The sequence below is a fragment of the Pseudophryne corroboree genome, chromosome 12 (genome assembly GCF_028390025.1).
Source record: "Pseudophryne corroboree isolate aPseCor3 chromosome 12, aPseCor3.hap2, whole genome shotgun sequence".
NCBI classification, from domain to species: Eukaryota; Metazoa; Chordata; class Amphibia; order Anura; family Myobatrachidae; genus Pseudophryne; species Pseudophryne corroboree.
In genome coordinates this window covers 8,908,909-8,935,237 of record NC_086455.1, presented here as the reverse complement: position 1 = coordinate 8,935,237, position 26,329 = coordinate 8,908,909, and the positions used below count along the sequence as shown (strand labels likewise).

The following is a 26,329-nucleotide window of genomic DNA, read 5'->3' as shown; positions in this document are numbered from 1 at the left end:
GTGTCGTTTCATGATTTCCCTGTTTGTGGCATCTGAAGGCAGCTGGGATAACTCTTTCAAATGGGTCTGTTCCACCCAGCATGAGGTGGGCGGAAGTGCCGGTGATAATGATGGCAGCTGTGAATGGAAAACCAGCAGGGGGCACCACTGGGACGCATGCAGAAGCACGGAGACTGGCATAGACCACCTGATACTAGCATCAGCATAAACTATTAAGTAGCTGCCGCAGTCGGACACAAAAGCAGCCACAGTTACAGTATGTCAGACTTACAATCAGGACCACAGCAAAGAAGCAACGCCCCGGGCAATTACCAACTTTGCAAAAGGCCCAAAGCATTTAGCCTTTTGTTTTATAATTATTAGGACTGCACGGAAGCCTTTAGTGAGTACTACAGAAAACAGAAGACCTTAGTGAAGCCTACAGAAGACAGAAGCCCTTATTGAGTCCTTCAGAAGACAGAAGTCCCTAGTGAAGGCTACAGATTACAGAAGCCCTTAGTGAGTCCTACAGAAGAAAGAAGCCCTAAGTGAAACCTACTGAAGACAGAAGCCCTTAGTGAGTCCTACAGAAGAAAGAAGCACTTAGTGAAGCCTACAGAAGCCTTTAGTGAGTCCTCCAGAAGACAGAATCCCTTAGTGAAGCCTACAGAAGACAGAAGCCCTTAGTGAGTCCTCCTGAAGAAAGAAGCCCTTAGTGAAACCTACAAAAGAAAGAAGCCCTTAGTGAAACCTACAGAAGACAGAAGACCTTAGTGAAATCTACAGAAGATAGAAGCCCTTAGTGAAATCTACAGAAGATAGAAGCCCTTAGTGAAACCTACAAAAGAAAGAAGCCCTTAGTGAAACCTACAGAAGACAGAAGACCTTAGTGAAACCTACAAAAGAAAGAAGCCCTTAGTGAAACCTACAGAAGACAGAAGACCTTAGTGAGTACTACAGAAGACAGAAGCTCTTAGTGAGTACTACAGAGGACAGAAGCTCTTAGTGAGTCCTACAGAGGACAGAAGCTCTTAGTGAGTTCGACAGAAGACAAAAGCTGTTAGTGAGTCCTACAGAATACAGAAGCTTTTAGTGAATCCTACAGAAGACAGAAGCCCTTAGTGGGCCTAGAGAGGACAGAGGTCGTTAGTAAATCCTACAGAGGTCAGAAACTTTTAGGGGCCTATTTATCAAATAATATTTACGGCATATCCCTCTGAAAACACCCATTTTCAGAGAATATAGGCAAATATTAAGGAGGCCCAGAATGCATAAAGGAGGCACCGCAGCAGATATCTTCATATCTGCAGCAGACGCAGACCACATAGCGAAGCGGTCAAATTTACCAAGCTCCGGAATTCTCCGGGGATGTAATGCCATATGAAGACGTTGTTATCTGCAGTAGTAGCCTATGCTCTACATTCCGCTGAAGTAACAGGGAGAGGGTTCCTCCGAAACCCTCTCCAGTATTGGCCAATGCACGTGCGTGCTCAGCCCCGGCTCACCGAGAGAGAAGTGAAATGATTGTTTTTGCGATCATTGCACTACTTACTCTTTGCATGGGGTGGTCTCCTGTCCCTGCGGGTGATTAATAGTACGTTCTATAATTTCTTATTGCCGCGCAGAGTGGCGATAAAGAAATTATAATTATTGTGTCTAAAACCTGAGAATTAGTAAATAGGCTCCTCAGTGAGAGAGGGTTTTAATGAAGGGATCGTTGTAGAGATTTGTATGTCATGTGCCAGCCGTCTGCCATCCTTACACGGCACATACTTGGGAGTGAGCGGGAGCCTGGGCTGCGTAGTGGATGATCCATCTCTGGCCCGGTAACATATATCCATCTTTACTGTCGCAGATTTAAACATCCATAGAGTTTAAGGCCGGTGCTGCAGAATCCAACCGCTCTCAGGAGAGCCGGAGCACTGATCAGTGTGTAAGTAACGTTCTGCAGCCCCAGGGACCTGAGAAGCTTAATTTGAAATCCTCATTTAATAATAGAGGAATTGTGTCACTCGTGTCCCCAGGGCTCTGGCTCACTTAATGCTGGGAACATAGGGGCAGAGAGTGGACGAGATGAGGCCCCGTCTAATCCGCTTGGAAGGATTAATTAGAGTAAAAGGTGAGAGTGAGGGGTCAGAGGAGAAAGATGGAGAGAAGTGGGGGGGGGGGGAGTGGGTGATAGAGCGAGAAATGAAGAGAGAAGTTAAGGACAGATGGAACTTGCAGTATTCTGTCTGGATAAACGAGGAACCGAACAACAACCACCAGAATAAATCTAGAAGCATAATTCCGTTATAGCTGCTCCAGGTCCTATATGGTATATGCAGTATATTCGGCCCCCGAGGGAATGCCAAGGCATGCTGGTTCTTGTAGTTCTCCCGAAAGCTAGACATCTCAGTAAAGATTATCCCTGCACATTAATGTTTGCTGGTGTGTTTGCCGACGGCCTTAAGAAATGGAAGGTATATTTTTCCACTTGGATCTCAAGAAAACAAAAAATGAAATAGGTGAGTATAAAGTAGAGCTTGATTACAGCGTGCCAAGGTGCCCAGCTGGCACACTGGCGTCATTATACCCAGACAACAGCTAATTAATGGGGAGTGGAGAGGCCGCAGGGAGGAAGCTGCAGGGAAGTGTATTCCGCTAGGAGGAAGACGAGTGACGATGCTCAGAGGAGCTCTCAGTATATACAGTATATATATATATATATATATATATATATATATATATACAGTATATAGCGGGTATCTATAGATCTATAGTGCAGAGCTGGCAATTCCCTCTGCAGTGGATGTGATGCAGCAGAATACTGCGCCATATCCCCGCAGGAACATATGTCTCCATTATCTTTTTACGGCTTCTACGCCTGTTCCGCTTGTTTTTATACTCTCGTTTTATGGGTTTGCTGTAAAAGATAAAAGCCCATATAAGTGAATGGAGCGGTGCGGACTTATATCCACGTCTTGGTGCTTCGGTGGAAATGAGAGATGGAGAATGTTGGCGTCTCGGGGACTATTTCTTGGCAGCCTTTAATTCAGTAGAATAGACATCCCAAGGCACCGCACAGCGGGACAGCTCGCCCATGAAATGGACCAATACTGGGCTTCCCAAGTGCATCTGAATAGGTCACAAATCTCGCCACCCAAGAAGGGCCAGATTAACAATGGGGTGGATTGGACCAGCTCGAGGCCTCCACATGTAGGCCCATCATTATAGCGGCTTGATGATGGCTAGATGACCAGTTGTCCACACGATTGGCCAAAAATCAAAATGTTAAAATTGTATTTCTGCTTTCCACACAAAGGAGTGCAATGTTTATACTTCTATCAATTTAGGGAGACAGTGGGGCTGATAGTGTAGAAGGTGTATACGCTCACATTGCACTGGCCACACCTACATGGCTCTGGTCACACCCACATGCCACTGGCCACACCCACACAGTACTGATGACCACACCCACACTGCACTGGTCACACCCACGCAGTACTGATCACACCCACGCAGTACTGATCACCCCCACAGAGCACTGGCCACACCCATACAGTACTGGTCACGCCTCCTCTACTTTTCAATATGGGCCCTTGATCATTTTCCGCTCCAGTCCCACGTAGGCCTTAATACGACCCTGCACCCGAGCAAGACACATTTACATATGAGAGGTATTCTGTCACCAAGGCGCCTCCCATCTTTCACACTACAAACATGCGTGTGACACTGTGTACAGACAAACTTCATACATGGAGTGACGGAAGTAACACACGCAGGACTGGTAGGAGCACATTTGAAGGCGCCACGCTCAATGGTTGAGACGCGCCCCGGTCTGCCATACGCAGCTCAAACAGGGGGACTTACGCACGGACTTCCTGACATGACAGTGACACAACAGGTCCTGGCACCAGCCTGTAGCCAACATAAACTGTACCCTCCACTACAGGCCTGGCCAACCTGTGGCTCTCCAGCGGTTGTGAAACTGCACATCCCAGCATGTTGTGACACAGGTTTAGCATTCCCTAATAGCAAAACTGTGCCAGAGCTTGCTGGGACTTGTAGTTTCGCAGCCACAGGTTGGCCAGGCCTGCTACTATGATTAGACAACAACTGAACAGTATAACGCTGGGCACCGGGCCCTGTGTGTAGTTGGTGAGTCAGTTCCCCCCCATCCAGTCTGTGATATTACCATGGCAGGAACTAAATGAGTCTATTCCGGGGAATGAAACCATCTCTAAATGAGAGATTGTCTTTCACTGAATGAGAAGGATGGAGATTTCCTGCGGATAATTGGGATCTGACAAGTCTGCGCTAATGACAGGAAAATGACACAGAGCCGCACGTGCCTGAGTCCTTCCTTCCACCCTCGTCGCTGGCTCTCTCCGTCTCTTGCCATGTGGAGCAGCTGTCGTGCGGGGTGCCACCCGCCTAGCTTCTGCACACACAGACTAATTATCCCAAAAGCTGAGGCGTCGTGTTTCTCCCTCTGCAGCCGCAATGAGGCCCAACATTTCACCGCTTTCCCCTCCTCAACAGATGCCAGTGTTGCTTGCAGGCACTGGGGCGCTCAGCGAGGGGGGTGCGGGCGCTGCCAGGACGGGCAGCACCAGAATTACTCATTATCCACCTTTTGTGCACTTTTCAAAGTGTGAGGCATAGTATCACCTGCAAAATGGCAGCGGCAATATTCTATGCTTGCTCTTGCTGATTTGTAACCAGGGTACCAGAACTGATTTGTAACAAGCAGTTGTTTGATTACCTATGGAACCCACCATAGAAGACCGGGCAGCCACATACCTCACAACATATAGAAATGCCAGGTACTGTAGCATAGCTCCCAACATGTCCCTCTCCAGGAGGGACACAATGTTTTGCTCCTGGACCTCTCTTAATTTATTATTGCCATCACCTGTGGTGAAACATCTTTTTTTAACAAGTAACTAGTTCACCACAGGTGCTGGCAATCCTACATTAAGAGGAAAGTCCAGGAACAGAGCATTTTCTCCTCATGGAGAGGGTCAGGTAGGCAAGTATGCCCTGAACCCTCCCAGCCACATCCAGAAATAGCCCCTTTTGGTTGGGTGCGGCAGACCCACCCATTGTCCTCCTGAGGACTCTCCAGCCAGTCAGGTACGGGCGTATTAAGAAGTAACGCCTGCAATGGCGTCGCGCCCAGCAAGGGGTAAGTAGAAATGGTGCTGGCTGCAGCTGCGGGCAGGAAAACAGTGGGCGGAGCAAAGCGGCTATACGCATATCGCTGTGAGCACACGCACATTAGTATACGGTAGTAAATCTGGCTGTTGCAGCCATCTGCAATTGTCGCGTACGACTCAGAAACAACCCTATGGGGTAGATTTACTGACGCAATCTCAGATTCTGTCTCATTTTCTGTCTCAGATTCTGTCTCACTTTCTGTCTCATTTTCTGTCTCAGATTCTGTCTCAGATTCTGTCTCAGATTCTGTCTCATTTTCTGTCTCAGATTCTGTCTCAGATTCTGTCTCAGATTCTGTCTCATTTTCTGTCTCAGATTCTGTCTCAGATTATGGGGGTCATTCCGAGTTGTTCGCTCGTTGACGATTTTCGCAACGGAGCGATTAAGGCAAAAATGCGCATGCGCATGGTACGCAGTGCGCATGCGCTAAGTATTTTAGCACAAAACTTAGTAGATTTACTCAGGTCAGAACAAAGAATTTTCATCGTTGAAGTAATCAGTGTGATTGACAGGAAGTGGGTGTTTCTGGTCGGAAACTGACTGATTTCTGGGAGTGTGCGGAAAAACGCACGCGTGCCAGGATTAAACGCAGGAGTGTCTGGAGAAACAGGGGAGTGGCTGGCCGAACGCAGGGCGTGTTTGTGACGTCAAACCAGGAACGAAACGGGCTGAGCTGATCGCAGTGTAGGAGTAGGTCTGGAGCTACTCAGAAACTGCTAAGAATTTTCTATTCGCAATTCTGCTAATCTTTCGTTCGCAATTCTGCTAAGCTAAGATACATCTCATTTTCTGTCTCAGAGGGGGTGATTCAGAGTTGTTCGCTCGCTAGTTGCTTTTAGCAGCATTGTACACGCTAAGCCGCCGCCCCCTGGGAGTGAATCTTAGCTTATCAGAAGTGCGAACGAAAGATTAGCAGAATTGCGAATAGAAATTTCTTAGCAGTTTCTGAGTAGCTCCAGACTTACTCAGCCATTGCGACCAGCTCAGTCCTTTTCGTTCTTGGTTTGACGTCACAAACACACCCAGCGTTTGCCCAACCACTCCCCCGTTTCTCCAGTCACTCCTGCGTTTTGCAACTCGAACGCCTGCGTTTTTCCGCACACTCCTATAAAACGGACAGTTTCCGCCCAGAAACACCCACTTCCTGTCAATCACACTACGATCAGCACAGCGATGAAAAAGCTTCGTTATGCCGTGAGTAAAATACCTAACTTTTGTGTAAAATAACTAAGCGCATGCGCTCTGCGAACCTTGCGCATGAGCAGTAAGCGACTAATCGCAGTATAGCGAAAATCGGCAACGAGCGAACTACTCGGAATGACCCCCAGAGTCTGTCTCTTTTTCTGTCTCAGATTCTGTCTCATTTTCTAGGAAGCAATAGACAAATGACAGATAAAGTCTGATTCTGCTGCAACAACAGCATTTTCAGAAGTGTGCGTAAGACTCCCTGTACAAGTGTACTGTGATTCCCCTCCATCTGAATGACCAGACAGCACAAACAGCAGCTTTCTGGCCTGTCTCGCCCGCCACAGCCGCCTCATGTTTTCGGGACAGCTTTGGTGGCGGTTTTTACGACAGTTTCCCAAAATACAGTAAATTGGACGGTTTCCTTGTTTTACATTGTAGAAAAAAGATCCGGCAATAGTCAGCAGGCGGTTTTACTTTTAGTAAATCGGTCGCCGGCAAAAACCACTAAACCTCAGCCGTTCGGCCAAAGCGATGCTTAGTAAATGGGTCCCATAGAGTTATTTGTCATTCAGGGGCCTGAGAAGTGGATAGGGAGAAGGGAAGGAGAATTCACATGCAGAGCAGCCCGCCATACCCAGCAAATCTGGCATGCAGGATGCGAATAGATTGATCTCATACAATGTGCGGTGCGTCTCCAAATTAACCATATTGAACTTTACACTAATTTATCCCTCTGCGCTCATCATCTTCAAATTATCTCTCCCTTTCCCCATCTCTCCCGAGCCCTCCCCGCTGACAAATCATTTATTTCTCTACAAGATAAATGGCTGCAGTTTGCAGTTGTCAGCACAGTGCTCCTTCACTGCCCCTCTCCCCCTCTTCTTCATCTCCAAGCCATTCTTCCAGAGAATGCCCCCCCCCCCCCCCTCTGCATGCACACATCTTCCTCTGCTGCAGATCCTGTCTGTGTGGGGTCTCCACAGATCTGTGCCGCAGAGGGGGAGTCTGGGAATAGACACGAGTAGGACATAATAGCTGATGACATTGAGCAAAATCCAGTTTAACCCTCCAGCTAACTGCAATGACCGCAATCTACTCTTTGTTTGGTTTGTGCAAGATATATACATGTGCACAAGATATATATACGTGTTCTTCAGTAGCGCCATGTGATGCCATTTTGCGCAAGTGTACCTAGATACCACCTGGAGTTGCAGAGCAAGATGCTTTGCACCAGTCAACCAGAGGTGTGCCACAGTTTTGCGGAGCAGGGCAAAAATAAAGTTTCACTTTGCAGAGCGCGATTACTAAAATGAGATCATTTGAACATTTCCAGAGGCGTTTAAACTGTGGGGGAGATGTACCAAACCTTGGAGAGAGATAAAGTGCGGGAGAGCTAAAGTACCAGCCAGTCAGCTCTGAACTGCCATGTTACAGGCTGTGTTTGAATAAAGACAGTTTAGATACTTATTGGTAGGTACTTTATCTCTCTCCAAGGCTTGATACATTGCCCCTCCTGTGAGAGCAGCACATGGCCTTCCCTTAGTTTTTGCTTAATTTTAGAGATGGGTTCTCTTCCTGCAAGTTTAATAGGACAGACACATTTTGCGCCTTAGAGTTGCACTGGTGCAAAGCCGAGGCCTTTAGTGCTGAGCGTGAACGAATTCCAGCGGTGGCGGCCATTTTGTGAGCTGAACCAACATTCTTGGGAATGCAGGCGGTCGATTCATTAGGAACCAGTGTCATTACTGTGCATATGGCACAAATGTGCTGCAACGCGGAGTAATGAACCAGATACCAGCTGCTACCAGTCCGGTGCAAATTAGACTAATGACCGGTTGCCCCGGGTTACGGCACGCCTGCCATTTGGACACCGTTATTGAATCCTAATGGTTTTATACCTCTCTCTGCTATCGTGACCTGCGTCACCCACTGCTAATTCCTACAGTCTGATTAATTGTTCCGCTCAAGATTCCATTGCAGCAAACCAGTGCGATGGTGACCTTGAGAGAAGAAAAGGCGGATCAGGATGGGGGCACGGGGCCTGAACGCATTCTGCAATTTCATTTTAATGAGTGACAATGACAGAATTAGAGGTGGCTGTACAATGTCATTATGGCTGGATATGATTGAATATACGTTCTGCAAACCCCACCACCCCTCTCCCCCCAAAAGCCAAAACTGCTGCCTCGTATTACGCACAGCCGTGCCATCGTCTCCGTCTACTACACCACATAAGATAATGGATGGAGAGAAATTCATCCAGCAAACAGCAGTTGGCATATGCCCAGATTTATCAAGCCTTGGAGATTGATAAATTGCACGGTGACAAAGTACCGGCCAATCAGCTCCTACTGTCATGTTACAGGCTGTGTTTGAAAAATGACAGCTATGAGCTGATTGGTTTGTACTTTTTTCACTAAGGCTTGATAAATCTGGGCAATAGAATGAAGAATAGGTACTGAGAATATCACCCAGCATACCAGATGAGAGAAGTGGAACTGTCCACCTATCCACATGCCATAAAAACCCTGGGAATTACACTAACCGAGCAAACCCAAAGATTCACAACGTGTTACACAGCAGGGGAAGGAGTACTAAGCATTTGCTCATACATACCCACTGCGGGATGTGTATTCACTAACAGAACAAGAAGACCTACGGTATGCGCCCAGCGTAAGAGGCTGTACACTAATAGAGAATAAAAGTAGGTCCTGATAATCAGATAAAACATGCAGAACAAGAGAAGTGGTGCTATGCTGCTGAATAACAACAGATACTGAGAATTGTGATCATATAAACTGAGAGATGCGGCGTTGTTCACTTACCTCTATTTATATGGTATATGGGTACAAGAGTAGACACATGCAGGTTTGCCCTCACCTGCTTATCCCTTCTGCGCCATTTGGGGCAGGGTGTGACCCTCCGCCACAGACAGCGATCCCAGAATTCCACACTCAGAGGTTCCTGGGCACTTAGGATTAGTATGTCTGTGGCAATGGAGTTAGTATAAAGTCTCATAACTCTGCATGGTGCGGCTCACTCGGTACTGTGTGGTGGGACGCATGGCGCGGCTCACTCGGTACTGTGTGGTGGGACGCATGGCGCGGCTCACTCGGTACTGTGTGGTGGGACGCATGGCGCGGCTCACTCGGTACTGTGTGGTGGGACGCATGGCGCGGCTCACTCGGTACTGTGTGGTGGGACGCATGGCGCCGCTCACTCGGTACTGTGTGGTGGGACGCATGGCGCGGCTCACTCGGTACTGTGTGGTGGGACGCATGGCGCGGCTCACTCGGTACTGTGTGGTGGGACGCATGGCGCGGCTCACTCGGTACTGTGTGGTGGGACGCATGGCGCGGCTCACTCGGTACTGTGTGGCGGGACGCATGGCGCGGCTCACTCGGTACTGTGTGGTGGGACGCATGGCGCGGCTCACTCGGTACTGTGTGGTGGGACGCATGGCGCGGCTCACTCGGTACTGTGTGGTGGGACGCATGGCGCGGCTCACTCGGTACTGTGTGGTGGGACACATGGCGCGGCTCACTCGGTACTGTGTGGTGGGACGCATGGCGCGGCTCACTCGGTACTGTGTGGTGGGACGCATGGCGCGGCTCACTCGGTACTGTGTGGTGGGACGCATGGCGCGGCTCACTCGGTACTGTGTGGTGGGACGCATGGCGCCGCTCACTCGGTACTGTGTGGTGGGATGCATGGCGCCGCTCATTCGGTACTGTGTGGTGGGATGCATGGCGCCGCTCACTCGGTACTGTGTGGTGGGACGCATGGCGCGGCTCACTCAGTACTGTGGTGGGACGCATGGCGCCGCTCACTCGGTACTGTGTGGTGGGATGCATGGCACGGCTCACTCGGTACTGTGTGGTGGGACGCATGGCGCGGCTCACTCGGTACTGTGTGGTGGGATGCATGGCGCGGCTCACTCGGTACTGTGTGGTGGGACGCATGGTGCGGCTCACTCGGTACTGTGTGGTGGGACGCATGGTGTGGCTCACTCGGTACTGTGTGGTGGGACGCATGGTGCGGCTCACTCGGTACTGTGTGGTGGGACGCATGGTGCGGCTCACTCGGTACTGTGTGGTGGGACGCATGGCGTGGCTCACTCGGTACTGTGTGGTGGGACGCATGGCGCGGCTCACTCGGTACTGTGTGGTGGGACGCATGGCGCGGCTCACTCGGTACTGTGTGGTGGGACGCATGGCGCGGCTCACTCGGTACTGTGTGGTGGGACGCATGGCGCCGCTCACTCGGTACTGTGTGGTGGGACGCATGGCGCGGCTCACTCGGTACTGTGTGGTGGGACGCATGGCGCGGCTCACTCAGTACTGTGGTGGGACGCATGGCGCCGCTCACTCGATACTGTGTGGTGGGACGCATGGCACGGCTCACTCGGTACTGTGTGGTGGGACGCATGGCGCGGCTCACTCGGTACTGTGTGGTGGGATGCATGGCACGGCTCACTCGGTACTGTGTGGTGGGACGCATGGCGCGGCTCACTCGGTACTGTGTGGCGGGACGCATGGCGCGGCTCACTCGGTACTGTGTGGTGGGACGCATGGCGCGGCTCACTCGGTACTGTGTGTTGGGATGCATGGCGCCGCTCACTAGGTACTGTGTGGTGGGATGCATGGTGCGGCTCACTCGGTACTGTGTGGTGGGACGCATGGCGCGGCTCACTCGGTACTGTGTGGTGGGACGCATGGCGCGGCTCACTCGGTACTGTGTGGTGGGACGCATGGCGCGGCTCACTCAGTACTGTAAGGTGGGACGCATGGCGCGGCTCACTCGGTACTGTGTGGTGGGACGCATGGCGCCGCTCACTCGGTACTGTGTGGTGGGACGCATGGCGCCGCTCACTCGGTACTGTGTGGTGGGACGCATGGCGTGGCTCACTCGGTACTGTGTGGTGGGACGCATGGCGCGGCTCACTCGGTACTGTGTGGTGGGACGCATGGTGCGGCTCACTCGGTACTGTGTGGTGGGACGCATGACGCAGCTCACTCGGTACTGTGTGGTGGGACGCATGGCGTGGCTCACTCGGTACTGTGTGGTGGGACGCATGACGCAGCTCACTCGGTACTGTGTGGTGGGACGCATGACGCAGCTCACTCGGTACTGTGTGGTGGGACGCATGGTGCGGCTCACTCGGTACTGTGTGGTGGGACGCATGGCGCGGCTCACTCGGTACTGTGTGGTGGGATGCATGGTGCGGCTCACTCGGTACTGTGTGGTGGGACGCATGGCATGGCTCACTCGGTACTGTGTGGTGGGACGCATGGCGCAGCTCACTCGGTACTGTGTGGTGGGACGCATGGCACGGCTCACTCGGTACTGTGTGGTGGGACGCATGGCGCCGCTCACTCGGTACTGTGTGGTGGGATGCATGGCGCCGCTCACTCGGTACTGTGTGGTGGGACGCATGGCGCGGCTCACTCAGTACTGTGGTGGGACGCATGGCGCCGCTCACTCGGTACTGTGTGGTGGGACGCATGGCGCGGCTCACTCGGTACTGTGTGGTGGGATGCATGGCGCCGCTCACTCGGTACTGTGTGGTGGGATGCATGGCGCCACTCACTCGGTACTGTGTGGTGGGACGCATGGCGCGGCTCACTCAGTACTGTGGTGGGACGCATGGCGCCGCTCACTCGGTACTGTGTGGTGGGACGCATGACACGGCTCACTCGGTACTGTGTGGTGGGACGCATGGCGCGGCTCACTCGGTACTGTGTGGTGGGATGCATGGCGCGGCTCACTCGGTACTGTGTGGTGGGACGCATGGTGCGGCTTACTCGGTACTGTGTGGTGGGACGCATGGCGTGGCTCACTCGGTACTGTGTGGTGGGACGCATGGCGCGGCTCACTCGGTACTGTGTGGTGGGACGCATGGCACGGCTCACTCGGTACTGTGTGGTGGGACGCATGGCGCGGCTCACTCGGTACTGTGTGGTGGGACGCATGGCGCGGCTCACTCGGTACTGTGTGGTGGGACGCATGGCGCGGCTCACTCGGTACTGTGTGGTGGGATGCATGGTGCGGCTCACTCGGTACTGTGTGGTGGGACGCATGGCACGGCTCACTCGGTACTGTGTGGTGGGACGCATGGCACGGCTCACTCGGTACTGTGTGGTGGGACGCATGGCGCAGCTCACTCGGTACTGTGTGGTGGGACGCATGGCGCGGCTCACTCGGTACTGTGTGGTGGGACGCATGGCGCGGCTCACTCGGTACTGTGTGGTGGGACGCATGGCGCGGCTCACTCGGTACTGTGTGGTGGGACGCATGGCGCGGCTCACTCGGTACTGTGTGGTGGGACGCATGGCGCGGTTCACTCGGTACTGTGTGGTGGGACGCATGGCACGGCTCACTAGGTACTGTGTGGTGGGACGCATGGCGCGGCTCACTCAGTACTGTGTGGTGGGACGCATGGCGCCGCTCACTCGGTACTGTGTGGTGGGATGCATGGCACGGCTCACTGGGTACTGTGTGGTGGGATGCATGGCGCGGCTCACTCGGTACTGTGTGGTGGGACGCATGGCGCGGCTCACTCAGTACTGTAAGGTGGGACGCATGGCGCGGCTCACTCGGTACTGTGTGGTGGGACGCATGGCACGGCTCACTCGGTACTGTGTGGTGGGACGCATGGCACGGCTCACTCTGTACTGTGTGGTGGGACGCATGGCGCGGCTCACTCGGTACTGTGTGGTGGGACGCATGGCGCGGCTCACTCGGTACTGTGTGGTGGGACGCATGGTGCGGCTCACTCGGTACTGTGTGGTGGGATGCATGGCGCGGCTCACTCGGTACTGTGTGGTGGGACGCATGGCGCGGCTCACTCAGTACTGTGTGGTGGGACGCATGGCAGGGCTCACTCGGTACTGTGTGGTGGGACGCATGGTGCGGCTCACTAGGTACTGTGTGGTGGGACGCATGGCGCCGCTCACTCGGTACTGTGTGGTGGGACGCATGGCACGGCTCACTCGGTACTGTGTGGTGGGACGCATGGCGCGGCTCACTCGGTACTGTGTGGTGGGACGCATGGCGCGGCTCACTCGGTACTGTGTGGTGGGACGCATGGCGCGGCTCACTCGGTACTGTGTGGTGGGACGGATGGCGCGGCTCACTCGGTACTGTGTGGTGGGACGCATGGCGCGGCTCACTCGGTACTGTGTGGTGGGATGCATGGCACGGCTCACTCGGTACTGTGTGGTGGGATGCATGGCGCGGCTCACTCGGTACTGTGTGGTGGGACGCATGGCGCCGCTCACTCGGTACTGTGTGGTGGGATGCATGGCGCCGCTCACTCAGTACTGTGGTGGGACGCATGGCGCGGCTCACTCGGTACTGTGTGGTGGGACGCATGGTGCGGCTCACTCGGTACTGTGTGGTGGGACGCATGGCACGGCTCACTCGGTACTGTGTGGTGGGACGCATGGTGCGGCTCACTCGGTACTGTGTGGTGGGACGCATGGTGCGGCTCACTCGGTACTGTGTGGTGGGATGCATGGTGCGGCTCACTCGGTACTGTGTGGTGGGACGCATGGCAGGGCTCACTCGGTACTGTGTGGTGGGGTGTGGTGGGATGCATGGCACGGCTCACTCGGTACTGTGTGGTGGGACGCATGGTGCGGCTCACTCGGTACTGTGTGGTGGGATGCATGGTGCGGCTCACTCGGTACTGTGTGGTGGGACGCATGGCAGGGCTCACTCGGTACTGTGTGGTGGGGTGTGGTGGGACGCATGGTGCGGCTCACTAGGTACTGTGTGGTGGGACGCATGGCGCCGCTCACTCGGTACTGTGTGGTGGGACGCATGGCACGGCTCACTCGGTACTGTGTGGTGGGACGCATGGCGCGGCTCACTCGGTACTGTGTGGTGGGACGCATGGCGCGGCTCACTCGGTACTGTGTGGTGGGACACATGGCGCGGCTCACTCGGTACTGTGTGGTGGGACGCATGGCGCGGCTCACTCGGTACTGTGTGGTGGGACGCATGGTGCGGCTCACTCGGTACTGTGTGGTGGGACGCATGGTGCGGCTCACTCGGTACTGTGTGGTGGGACGCATGGCGCGGCTCACTCGGTACTGTGTGGTGGGACGCATGGCGCGGCTCACTCGGTACTGTGTGGTGGGACGCATGGCGCGGCTCACTCGGTACTGTGTGGTGGGACGCATGGCGCGGCTCACTCGGTACTGTGTGGTGGGACGCATGGCGCGGCTCACTCGGTACTGTGTGGTGGGACGCATGGCGCGGCTTAGCCGTAAAGTCTGCAGCACACCAGTGGGGCTATATGGCACAATTCCTGGCTAGGTGTATCCACACGGACTGTATAAATGTCCTGTGTGCGTATGTTTGTTGAGAGATGATTTTTCACATCTATTTTGATTTCCATGTTTCTTAAGGCACGTGCAGCTTTTAATCTAGGGCAGGTTTTGAGAATCTTTGGCCCCCCAGCTTTTGTTGAACTACATATACCAGCATGCCTTACTACAGTTTTGCTATGTGGCCATGCTAAAACTGTTGCAGGGCATGTTGGGATGTGTAGTTGAACAACAGCTGGAGGCCGGAAGGTTCCCATCCCTGATCTAGTGTATAAACCTGCCTGGAGCTAGGATGGGTCAGTCACCTTCATCAACTCTCAAACATGCACCCGAATAAAGTGCACCTTATATGGGCACCTGTACACTGAAAGGGGTAATTTCAACTATAAGTGATGCCGGCGTTGTGATGTGCACCATACAGTAGCTCCTAAACCTTGCATTAGAATATGCACGCCAATGGGGTTGCAAATTAAAATGCACACTTTACGGGCGATGAAGAGTTCTGTTGCAGGCATTCCAACACTGGTGGTCATTCCGAGTTGTTCGCTCGCAAGCTGCTTTTAGCAGCTTTGCACACGCTAAGCCGCCGCCTACTGGGAGTGAATCTTAGCTTATCAAAATTGCGAACGAAAGATTAGCAAAATTGCGAATAGACACTTCTTAGCAGTTTCTGAGTAGCTTCAGACTTACTCGGCATCTGCGATCAGTTCAGTGCTTGTCGTTCCTGGTTTGACGTCACAAACACACCCAGCGTTCGCCCAGACACTCCTCCGTTTCTCCAGCCACTCCCGCGTTTTTCCCAGAAACGGTAGCGTTTTTTCACACACACCCATAAAACGGCCAGTTTCCGCCCAGAAACACCCACTTCCTGTCAATCACATTACGATCACCAGAACGAAGAAAAAACCTCGTAATGCCGTGAGTAAAATTCCTAACTGCATAGCAAATTTACTTGGCGCAGTCGCACTGCGGACATTGCGCATGCGCATTAGCGACTAATCGCTCCGTTGCGACAGAAAAATAACGAGCGAACAACTCGGAATGACCCCCACTGTTCTAACAGTACATCGCAAGTAGGAGGTAATTCTGAGTTGATCGCAGCAGGATTTTTGTTAGCAATTGGGCAAAACCATGTGCACTGCAGGGGGGGCAGATATAACATGTGCAGAGAGAGTTAGATTTGGGTGGGGTGTGTTCAAACTGAAATCTAAATTGCAGTGTAAAAATAAAGCAGCCAGTATTTACCCTGCACAGAGACAAAATAACCGACCCAAATCTAACTCTCTGCACATGTTATATCTGCCTCCCCTGCAATGCACATGGTTTTGCCCAACTGCTAAAAAATTTCCTGCTGCGATCAACTTGGAATTACCCCCATCGCCCCTAATTGAACCGATCCCTTAGTGTACTATACTTGCATGTCAACCTCCTGATCCACCTCTCCAATACGGGTGCAATACACCTCTCCAATACGGGTGCAATACACCTCTCCAATACAATACGGGTGCAATACACCTCTCCAATACAATACGGGTGCAATACACCTCTCCAATACAATACTGGTGCAATACACCTCTCCAATACAATACGGGTGCAATACACCTCTCCAATACAATACGGGTGCAATACACCTCTCCAATACAATACAATACGGGTGCAATACACCTCTCCAATACAATACGGGTGCAATACACCTCTCCAATACAATACAATACAATACAATACAATACGGGTGCAATACACCTCTCCAATACAATACGGGTGCAATACACCTCTCCAATACAATACGGGTGCAATACACCTCTCCAATACAATACAATACGGGTGCAATACACCTCTCCAATACAATACAATACGGGTGCAATACACCTCTCCAATACAATACGGGTGCAAAACACCTCTCCAATACAATACAATACGGGTGCAATACACCTCTCCAATACAATACGGGTGCAATACACCTCTCCAATACAATACGGGTGCAATACACCTCTCCAATACAATACGGGTGCAATACACCTCTCCAATACAATACAATACGGGTGCAATACACCTCTCCAATACAATACGGGTGCAATACACCTCTCCAATACAATACAATACAATACGGGTCCAATACACCTCTCCAATACAATACAGGTGCAATACACCTCTCCAATACAATACAATACAATACGGGTGCAATACACCTCTCCAATACAATGCGGGTGCAATACACCTCTCCAATACAATACGGGTGCAATACACCTCTCCAATACAATACGGGTGCAATACACCTCTCCAATACAATACGGGTGCAATACACCTCTCCAATACAATACAATACGGGTGCAATACACCTCTCCAATACAATACGGGTGCAATACACCTCTCCAATACAATACGGGTGCAATACACCTCTCCAATACAATACGGGTGCAATACACCTCTCCAATACAATACGGGTGCAATACACCTCTCCAATACAATACGGGTGCAATACACCTCTCCAATACAATACGGGTGCAATACACCTCTCCAATACAATACAATACGGGTGCAATACACCTCTCCAATACAATACGGGTGCAATACACCTCTCCAATACAATACAGGTGCAATACACCTCTCCAATACAATACAATACGGGTGCAATACACCTCTCCAATACAATACAATACGGGTGCAATACACCTCTCCAATACAATACGGGTGCAATACACCTCTCCAATACAATACGGGTGCAATACACCTCTCCAATACAATACGGGTGCAATACACCTCTCCAATACAATACGGGTGCAATACACCTCTCCAATACAATACGGGTGCAATACACCTCTCCAATACAATACGGGTGCAATACAACTCTCCAATACAATACGGGTGCAATACAACTCTCCAATACAATACGGGTGCAATACACCTCTCCAATACAATACGGGTGCAATACACCTCTCCAATACAACACGGGTGCAATACACCTCTCCAATACGGGTGCAATACACCTCTCCAATAAAATACGGGTGCAAGTGCCAGACACCTGTAACTCAAAATGTGTTTTACCCATGTTGAGCGCATTCATTTCAACCTAAACTCTAAATCAAGCAAATGACTGCACCCAGCAAAGGGGACACTGAGGACTTGGCTCCTAATTCCGACCTGATCGCTCGCTAGGGGTTTTTTGCAGCTCTGCAAGTAGATAGTCACCGCCAACAGGGGAGTGTGTTTTTGCTTTGCAAGTGTGTGATCGCGTGTGCACCGAGCGGTACAAAAAAGTTTTGTGCAGTTTCTGAGTTGCCCAGAACTTACTCAGCCGCTGCGATCACTTCAGCCTGTCCGGGGCCAGAACTGACGTCAGACACCCGCCCTGCAAACGCTTAGACACGCCTGCGTTTTTCCAACCACTCCCAGAAAACGGTCAGTTGCCACCCACAAACGCCTTCTTCCTGTCAATCTCCTTGCGATCGGCTGTGCAAATGGATTCTTTGTACAAACCATCGCTCAGCAACGATCCGCTTTGTACCCCAGCAATGCGCCTGCGCATTGCGGTGCATACGCATGCACAGTTCTGACCTGATCACAGCGCAGCGAAAAAAACTAGCGTGCAATCAGATCTGAATTACCCCCTTGGTCAGCAATAGAATTCAGAGGCTCTATCATAGGCAACGTTTCCTAATCTGCGACAAACCCAGGAGGTGAAGAAGAGACACAAAGATATTCAGGCAAATGTTATGTATTCTGGGCAGATTCTGTTTAGGAAGTAAAGCAAAAAAAAAAAGCAAGTAACTGTGCACCTGGGCAAAACCATGTGCAGTGCAGGGGGGGGGGTCGGGGGGGGGGGGGTGGGGTAGATGTAACATGTGCAGAGAGAATTAGATATGGGTGGGGTGTGTCCAAACTGAAATGTAAAAATAAAGGTAACGGGTGGGCTACATGCAAAAGCAGCCAGTATTTACCCTGCACAGAAACAATATAAATGTATTTGCTCCCCTTGCATGGCAATATGGTTTGTTCCAGACACAAAGTTATTTGCTTTTTTTTGCTTTACTTACTGTACAAACAGGAATCAGGCCCAGTGTCACCTCTAACCTGTAAGACGCTGGAGAGAAGTGTGAGCTTACTGACCATGGGGGTCATTCCGTATTGTTCGCTCGCAAGCGGATTTTAGCAGCTTTGCACACGCTAAGCCGCCGCCTACTGGGAGTGAATCTTAGCTTATCAAAATTGCGAACGAAAGATTCGCAATATTGCGATAAGACATCTCTGTGCAGTTTCTGAGTAACTGGACACTTACTCGGCATCTGCGATCAGTTCAGAGCTTGTCGTTCCTGGTTTGACGTCACAAACACTCCCAGCGTTCGCCCAGACACTCCTCCGTTTCTCCAGCCACTCCCGCGTTTTTCCCAGAAACGGTAGCGTTTTTTCACACACTCCCATAAAACGGCCTGTTTCCGCCCAGAAACACCCACTTCCTGTCAATCACACAACGATCACCAGAACGAAGAAAAAAACGTGAGTAAAATTCCTAACTGCATAGCACATTTACTTGGCGCAGTCGCAGTGCGGACATTGCGCATGCGCACTAAGCGGAAAATCGCTGCGATGCGAAGAAATTTACAGAGCGAACAACTCGGAATGACCCCCCATGGTCCTGAAGGTAAACTGGACAGCAAAATTACATTTATCCCTCTGGTCCTGATAACGGGATACAGTCTCTAGATCGACCACACTTAGGCCGACAATGTCTAGGTCGACCACTATAGGTCAACAGTAAGTAGGTTGACATGGTTTCTAGGTCGACAGGGACTCTAGGTCGACATGACAAAAGGTCGACATGATAAAAGGTCGACGTGGGTTTTTAACGGTTTTAATTTTATTTCTTTTTTTACTTTTTCATGCTAAACGATCCACGTGGACTACAATTGGGAACGGTAACCTGTTCGCTCGCCATGTGAGGGGACATGGTGGACTAACTGGGGTTCCCGGTCACTGTACGGAAGATTTATACCCACATAGGGTTCCATGTTCATGAATAAGCAGTAAATTAATAATATGGTATCCGTAAGGATGGTCGACCATGTTAAGGTTGACAGTCATTAGGTCAACCACTATTGGTTGACATGGACATATGGTCAACACATGAAAATGGTTGACACGGGACAGGTCGACACATGAAAAAGTCGACGTGGCCTTTTAAAAAGTTTTTAATTTTTACCTTCTTTTATACTTTACCATCCACGTGGACTACGATTGGGAACGGTAACCGAGCGAGCGAGCCACCAATTGGGGTTCCTGGTCATGTTAGGGAAAAAATTACACCAAAATAGTAAAAAAAAAACATGTCGACCTTTTCATGTGTCGACCTGTCCTTTGTCGACCATTTTCATGTGTAGACTATTAGTCCATGTCAACCATGTCCATGTCGACCAATAGTGGTCGACCTAATTAATGTTGACCTTAACATGGTCGACCATTCATACCAGAACCAATTAGTATGGAACTTACCTGCCCCTCCCCCCGGTGACCCCGGTCTGTCCTTCCCCGGGGAACAAAACTGAGCTTTTCAGATAGTAGGCAGATGCAATTCATCAATGAGGTTGAGTCTATGGTTTGGTTTCATTACTATTAATTGCCTCTTTTGATCAACGCTGAAAAACCACAATGTACCAATTTCCAGTAGGGTGGGAAGAGTGCGATGTAGAGTGTCAGTCAGCAGCATGGGATGGTAATGAGATAGGACGTGGTGTAGGGAATCATTTATCTGCTCAGTGCTGGGTCCTCGTAGAGAGAGAGGCGGCTCCGTCCATGGCCAGCCAGCACCCACGCTCGTACATGAGGCAATTAGCATGTGTGATAGAGCGTCTCTGTAAAGTAATGTACAAGCCTCCGGCAGAGGAACTGATTACTGAGATGTCATTTTCCTCACATCATTGGGACACGTTCAGCAGGTCACGCCTGGCCGCTCCTGTGGGCATATGTGTCTGTGGCACATCACAGTGCCGTGCTATAATGCGGGGGGATGTACGTCTCCTCTGTGTGTGCACGCCGATCATGGGCCATTATCTAGTAAGAGAAGACACAGAAGAATATCTGCTGTTCTCGCTTTAAATACTGAAAATGCTGTAAGACCCCATCACAGTGATACTTTCCCCCACACGCTCTCTTTTTGGCTTTGTGTGCTGTTTTTGTACATCTTCATTCTCTTTATTATTTCTGCAACACATTGGTGGGTTAGTATTCTCTTGCTGAGACTAGAATCAGTGTTTCTGCCACATCCCTCATCCTCCCTATCACTTTCCTCTCTATATTCCTGGCTCCTGTCCCTTTCTTCCCCCTGTATGGCTCAGGCACTTTCTTCACTTCCCTGCTCCTCTCCCTTTCTTCCTCTTCCCGACTCCTGTCACCTCTTCCCGTCTTCTGTCACTTTCATACATCTTCCTGGCTCCTATCACTTTCTACCCTGTTCTTGGCTGAAGTCACTCTATTCCCGGCTCCTGTCATTTTCTTCCCTCTTTCTGGGTCAGACCATTATTTTCCCTCTTCCTGTCTCAGGTAACTTTCTTCTCTCTTCTCAGCTCCTGTCCCTTCTGCCCTCATCCTGACTCCTGTCCTTTCTTCCCTCTTAATAACTAGAATCACTTTCCTCTCTCTTCCCAGCTCTTGTCCCTTCTTCCCTCTTAATAACTGTATCACTTTCCTCTCTCTTTCCAGCTCCTGTCCCTTCTTCCCGGCTCATCTCACTTCTTCGATCTTCCCAGCTCCTGTCCCTTCTTCCCTCATCCCAACTCCTGTCCCTTCTTCCTTCTTTCCAGCTCCTGTCCCTTTCTACCTTTTCCCAAATCCTGTCCCTTTCTTCCATCTCCCTGGCTTCTGTCCCTTTCTTCCCTCTTCCCAGCTCCTGTCCCTTTCTTCCCGACTCCTATCCCTTTCTTCCATCTTCTAGACTCCTGTCCCTATCTTCCCTCTTCCCGGCTTCTGTCCCTTTCTTCCCTCTTCTAGACTCCTGTCCCTATCTTCCCTCTTCCCGGCTTCTGTCCCTTTCTTCCCTCTTCCTAACTAGTATCACTTTCCTCGCCCTTCCCAACTAGTCTCATTTTCCTCCCCAGTCTATTATAATCCTCACCATGTCTCCAGTCTTCTTTCTTCCTTCCCCAGCCTCTAGTTTATATTTTCATCCTCCCCATGTCTCCAGTCTTCTTTCTTCCTTCCCCAGCCTCTAGAGTCTAGTTTATATTTTCATCCTCCCCATGTCTCGTCTTCTTTCTTCCTTCCCCAGCCTCTAGTTTATATTTTCATCCTCCCCATGTCTCCAGTTTTCTTCCTTCCTTCCCCAGCCTCTAGAGACTAGTTTATATTTTCATCCTTTCCTTGTCTCGTCTTCTTTCTCCCTTCCCCAGCCTCTAGTTTATATTTTCATCCTCCCCATGTCTCCAGTTTTCTTTCTTCCTTCCCCAGCCTCTAGAGTCTAGTTTATATTTTCATCCTCCCCATGTCTCCAGTTTTCTTCCTTCCTTCCCCAGCCTCTAGAGACTAGTTTATATTTTCATCCTTTCCATGTCTCGTCTTCTTTCTTCCTTCCCTAGCCTCTAGAGACTAGTTTATATTTTCATCCTTTCCATGTCTCGTCTTCTTTCTTCCTTCCCTAGCCTCTAGTTTATATTTTCATCCTTTCCATGTCTCGTCTTCTTTCTCCCTTCCCCAGCCTCTAGACTCTAGTTTATATTTTCATCCTTTCCATGTCTCGTCTTCTTTCTTCCTTCCCCAACCTCTAGTTTATAATTTCATCCTTTCCATGTCTCGTCTTCTTTCTCCCTTCCCCAGCCTCTAGACTCTAGTTTATATTTTCATCCTTTCCATGTATCGTCTTCTTTCTTCCTTCCCCAGCCTCTAGTTTATATTTTCATCCTTTCCATGTCTCGTCTTCTTTCTTCCTTCCCTAGCCTCTAGTTTATAATTTCATCCTTTCCATGTCTCGTCTTCTTTCTTCCTTCCCCAACCTCTAGTTTATAATTTCATCCTTTCCATGTCTCGTCTTCTTTCTCCCTTCCCCAGCCTCTAGACTCTAGTTTATATTTTCATCCTTTCCATGTATCGTCTTCTTTCTTCCTTCCCCTGCCTCTAGTTTATATTTTCATCCTTTCCATGTCTCGTCTTCTTTCTTCCTTCCCCAGCCTCTAGTTTATAATTTCATCCTTTCCATGTCTCGTCTTCTTTCTTCCTTCCCCAGCCTCTAGTTTATATTTTCATCCTTCCCATGTCTCCAGTCTTCTTTCTACCTTTCTAGGCCTCCAGTCTCTATTCATCCCCCTATGGTCTCCAGTCTCTTTCCATCCTCCACTGGACTCCATGATCCTCCCCAAATCTACTTACTTCCTCTACTCCAGGTCTACTGTCTCTTCTTATCCTCCCCTCCACTTACTTCTCAAAAATGATCATTATCTTTTACTTATAAGGCACAAAAAGGGATCTGTAGCACGTACAAGAGGTATAAACCTGACACTAATACACAAATCACTCTGGAAATCTAAAATAAACCATGTCTATATGTGTCAGGAACAGCAGGGGAGGTTTCTTACTAAACCCATAATGGACTCCAACTGACTCATGTTACTCTTTACACCCAACACAGATGCACAACACATCTACAAAGTACAGCAGAGAAAAGATCCAAAGTGTGACTACACTACAATTAGCCCCACGCTAATCACACCGTCAAGCAAAGTGACTCAGGGGTGTAACATGGTAATTAAAGAATGGAATTAGCAACCAACAAAAGAAAAAACATATATACACGAGCACATTGCGTACATGGCAGAACTCTAGAAATAATATTTGCATTATGCCTTTTGTAACTAACTTTTAAACTCCAGCAAAATATCTCAGAAAAATCCTGGATTTTGTGCAAATTTCAGTCCCTAATTGTGAAGTATTAATAATTATATGATTTTTGTTTCTCCCCCTATTCCTCTTGTACTTGTATAAATGCATCCGTACAGATGAACAGATATACACCATGATCCCTGTGCTCTCCTCATTACTGGTTTATGTTGTCCTCCTGCTGTTTCCGTAGAAACAGCGGTTGCTGGGGCAACCATAAATGCCTTGGTGCCATATTGGTTCAGGGCTGAGACCTTGAGTCTCCTAGCAGCAACATACTCTGTGGGGTCCTCTAGGAACTAAACCCACACCCACCCACGCACCCACATACATGTCCTTGGCCGAGCACTAACAATCAAACAGTAGCAATGTATAGCAAATATACAATGGATTGCCGCGCATTCTTATACCGGTGCATTGTGGGTAGCGGTCTGGACCATTCTCCTACATGTCCATATTCCTTGTAAACCGAAAGCCCTGATATATTCTATCACGAACTGTATATTGGTAGGGTTAGTGATCCACTGCGTAGACAAGACGCAAGGATAATCTGTCATTCTCTGGCCGTTGTGGGACTATAAGTCCCAGCCTAATCAGCCGCCCAGAAATGTCACATATGTGTCTTCATACATTTATCCTTTTGCGCCATATGTAGCGAGACGCTCCGCCGCGGGTAACTAATCCCAGACTTTTGTACTTTTTTCCAGCATCTTATTCCCATCGTGTGCAAAGTAGCTTATAGTGTCATATGTATTTAGGATTAGTGTTTTGTCAAAGGAATTGGTACAAAGTCGCACAACGAAGCGTGGCGCGGCTTACTCGTACCGGACCACCATATTTTGCCTTATTACCCAGCGTCCGAGTTGCACACATCAGCTGCGCCCTATGGGGGTCATTCCGAGTTGTTCGCTCGGTAAATTTCTTCGCATCGCAGCGATTTTCTGCTTAGTGCGCATGCGCAATGTCCGCACTGCGACTGCGCCAAGTAAATTTGCTATGCAGTTAGGAATTTTACTCACGGCATTACGAGGTTTTTTCTTTGTTCTGGTGATCGTAATGTGATTGACAGGAAGTGGGTGTTTCTGGGCGGAAACAGGCCGTTTTATGGGTGTGTGTGAAAAAACGCTACCGTTTCTGGGAAAAACGCGGGAGTGTCTGGAGAAACGGAGGAGTGTCTGGGCGAACGCTGGGTGTGTTTGTGACGTCAAACCAGGAACGACAAGCACTGAACTGATCGCAGATGCTGAGTAAGTCTCGAGTTACTCAGAAGCTGCACAGAGATGTCTTATCGCAATATTGCGAATCTTTCGTTCGCAATTTTAAGAAGCTAAGATTCACTCCCAGTAGGCGGCGGCTTAGCGTGTGCAAAGCTGCTAAAAGCAGCTTGCGAGCGAACAACTCGGAATGACCACCTATGTCAGGTACCCGTGCAGTGTAACCGTGTGGCATTGGCAATGCGACTAAGATGCATATTTTGGGATAGCCTGTAACGAGACGCATGGCCCGGCTTAGTTACAAAGTCTGGGCCTATTTGGCGCAATTTGAGGGCAGGTGTATGTGGACACGTCGGGACGCACCAGTTTCATTCCTGCAAATTCATTTTTTTCTTTCTTTAATTCAGGGTGACAATTCTGCGCTTAACACGCAGACATGAGCGGAGAAGACACGTCAGGAAATCATTATAACAACCACCGTCCTTGCTTTCTAATTATTCTCGGAACATTATAGGCTATGTGACCATGGCGTCGTTCTATAGCATAATACCACGATCAATAACTGGGGTCAAGAACCAGCCTTGGGAGTCCCATTTGACCACCGCCAGCCAATGATGCAGATCTGTAGATGCTCGTTTATCATCCACCCCAACGGCGATTTTACCTGTGACCATTAAATTATCTCCAGCCCCCTTCTATATAGTCAGTGGCGCTGGGATGTCCCTGACGTGACCATACGGAAGGAACAGGATTACATATTTGTCCAGCGGCTGACAGGTTAAACTCATATTCACTTTTGGATGGACTGCGCAGGACCGATCGATAAGCAATCCTCTTTCCAGCATGACAGGTATTAAGCCGTGTCAATGTGGTGCGCTGATGTATCCGGAAACAGCTGGTGGGGAGGGGGAGAGATAAACAGGCCCTGGTCTAAGTGACTGCGCCATGGCGGTGTGGATGCCTAACTAATTACACCATGTACTAAGCTGCCCGATTACCGCACATAGCAGCTCTTCCAGGTAAGAATCCCAGCTGCAGGCTGCACGCTATGGGCTGTGACCGCACTAGGGGGAGATGTATCAAGCTGTGGAGAGAGCTAAAGTAGAGAAGTTGCCCAAGGCAACTAATCAGGTTCTAGCTATCAATTATCCAGCGTAGTCTTTGAAATGACAGATGATTGTTTGCTTTAGGCAACGTCTCCACTGTATCTCTCTCCGACGCTTGGTACATCTCCCCCTAGGGCACTTTTTACAGACGTGGCATTGGATTGTGATCCTGTTTGTAAATGAGGTTTGTGGGAAGAGCGGTATATTTACGGGATTGTTCCTGGCAGACTAATACAACACACGGACAGGAGAAGGTCAGCCAGGCCCTGATCAAGGTCACTGGGATGTTTGTCTCCTTGTGATTATCTACAAGGAAAAGAGTTCCTGGAAATTCAACCAAACTGCTGACTTTCACCCTCAACTGTCAATGTTTACAGCCAGTATACAGAATAGGAGAAGTTGTACTATGCAGTGTCACATACCACAGTGTATAGAATAGGAGAAGTTG

At 50.1% G+C, this 26,329-nt stretch overlaps 1 protein-coding gene across 3 annotated transcripts in view; it reads right to left on the bottom strand.

Moving 5' to 3' along the window:
- Positions 1 to 26,329, bottom strand: part of PCP4L1 (Purkinje cell protein 4 like 1) — a 76,291-nt gene that overhangs the window by 9,133 nt on the left and 40,829 nt on the right. The window contains exon 1 of one of the 3 annotated variants that reach the window (XM_063946903.1): positions 20,190 to 20,288. The exons of the other annotated variants lie outside the window; for them this stretch is intronic. Within the exon in view, the coding sequence (XP_063802973.1) occupies positions 20,190 to 20,273 (84 nt within the window). The 5' untranslated portion in view covers positions 20,274 to 20,288. Of the gene's footprint in view, positions 1 to 20,189; positions 20,289 to 26,329 lie in introns of those variants that run through there. 3 annotated transcript variants of the gene reach the window in all.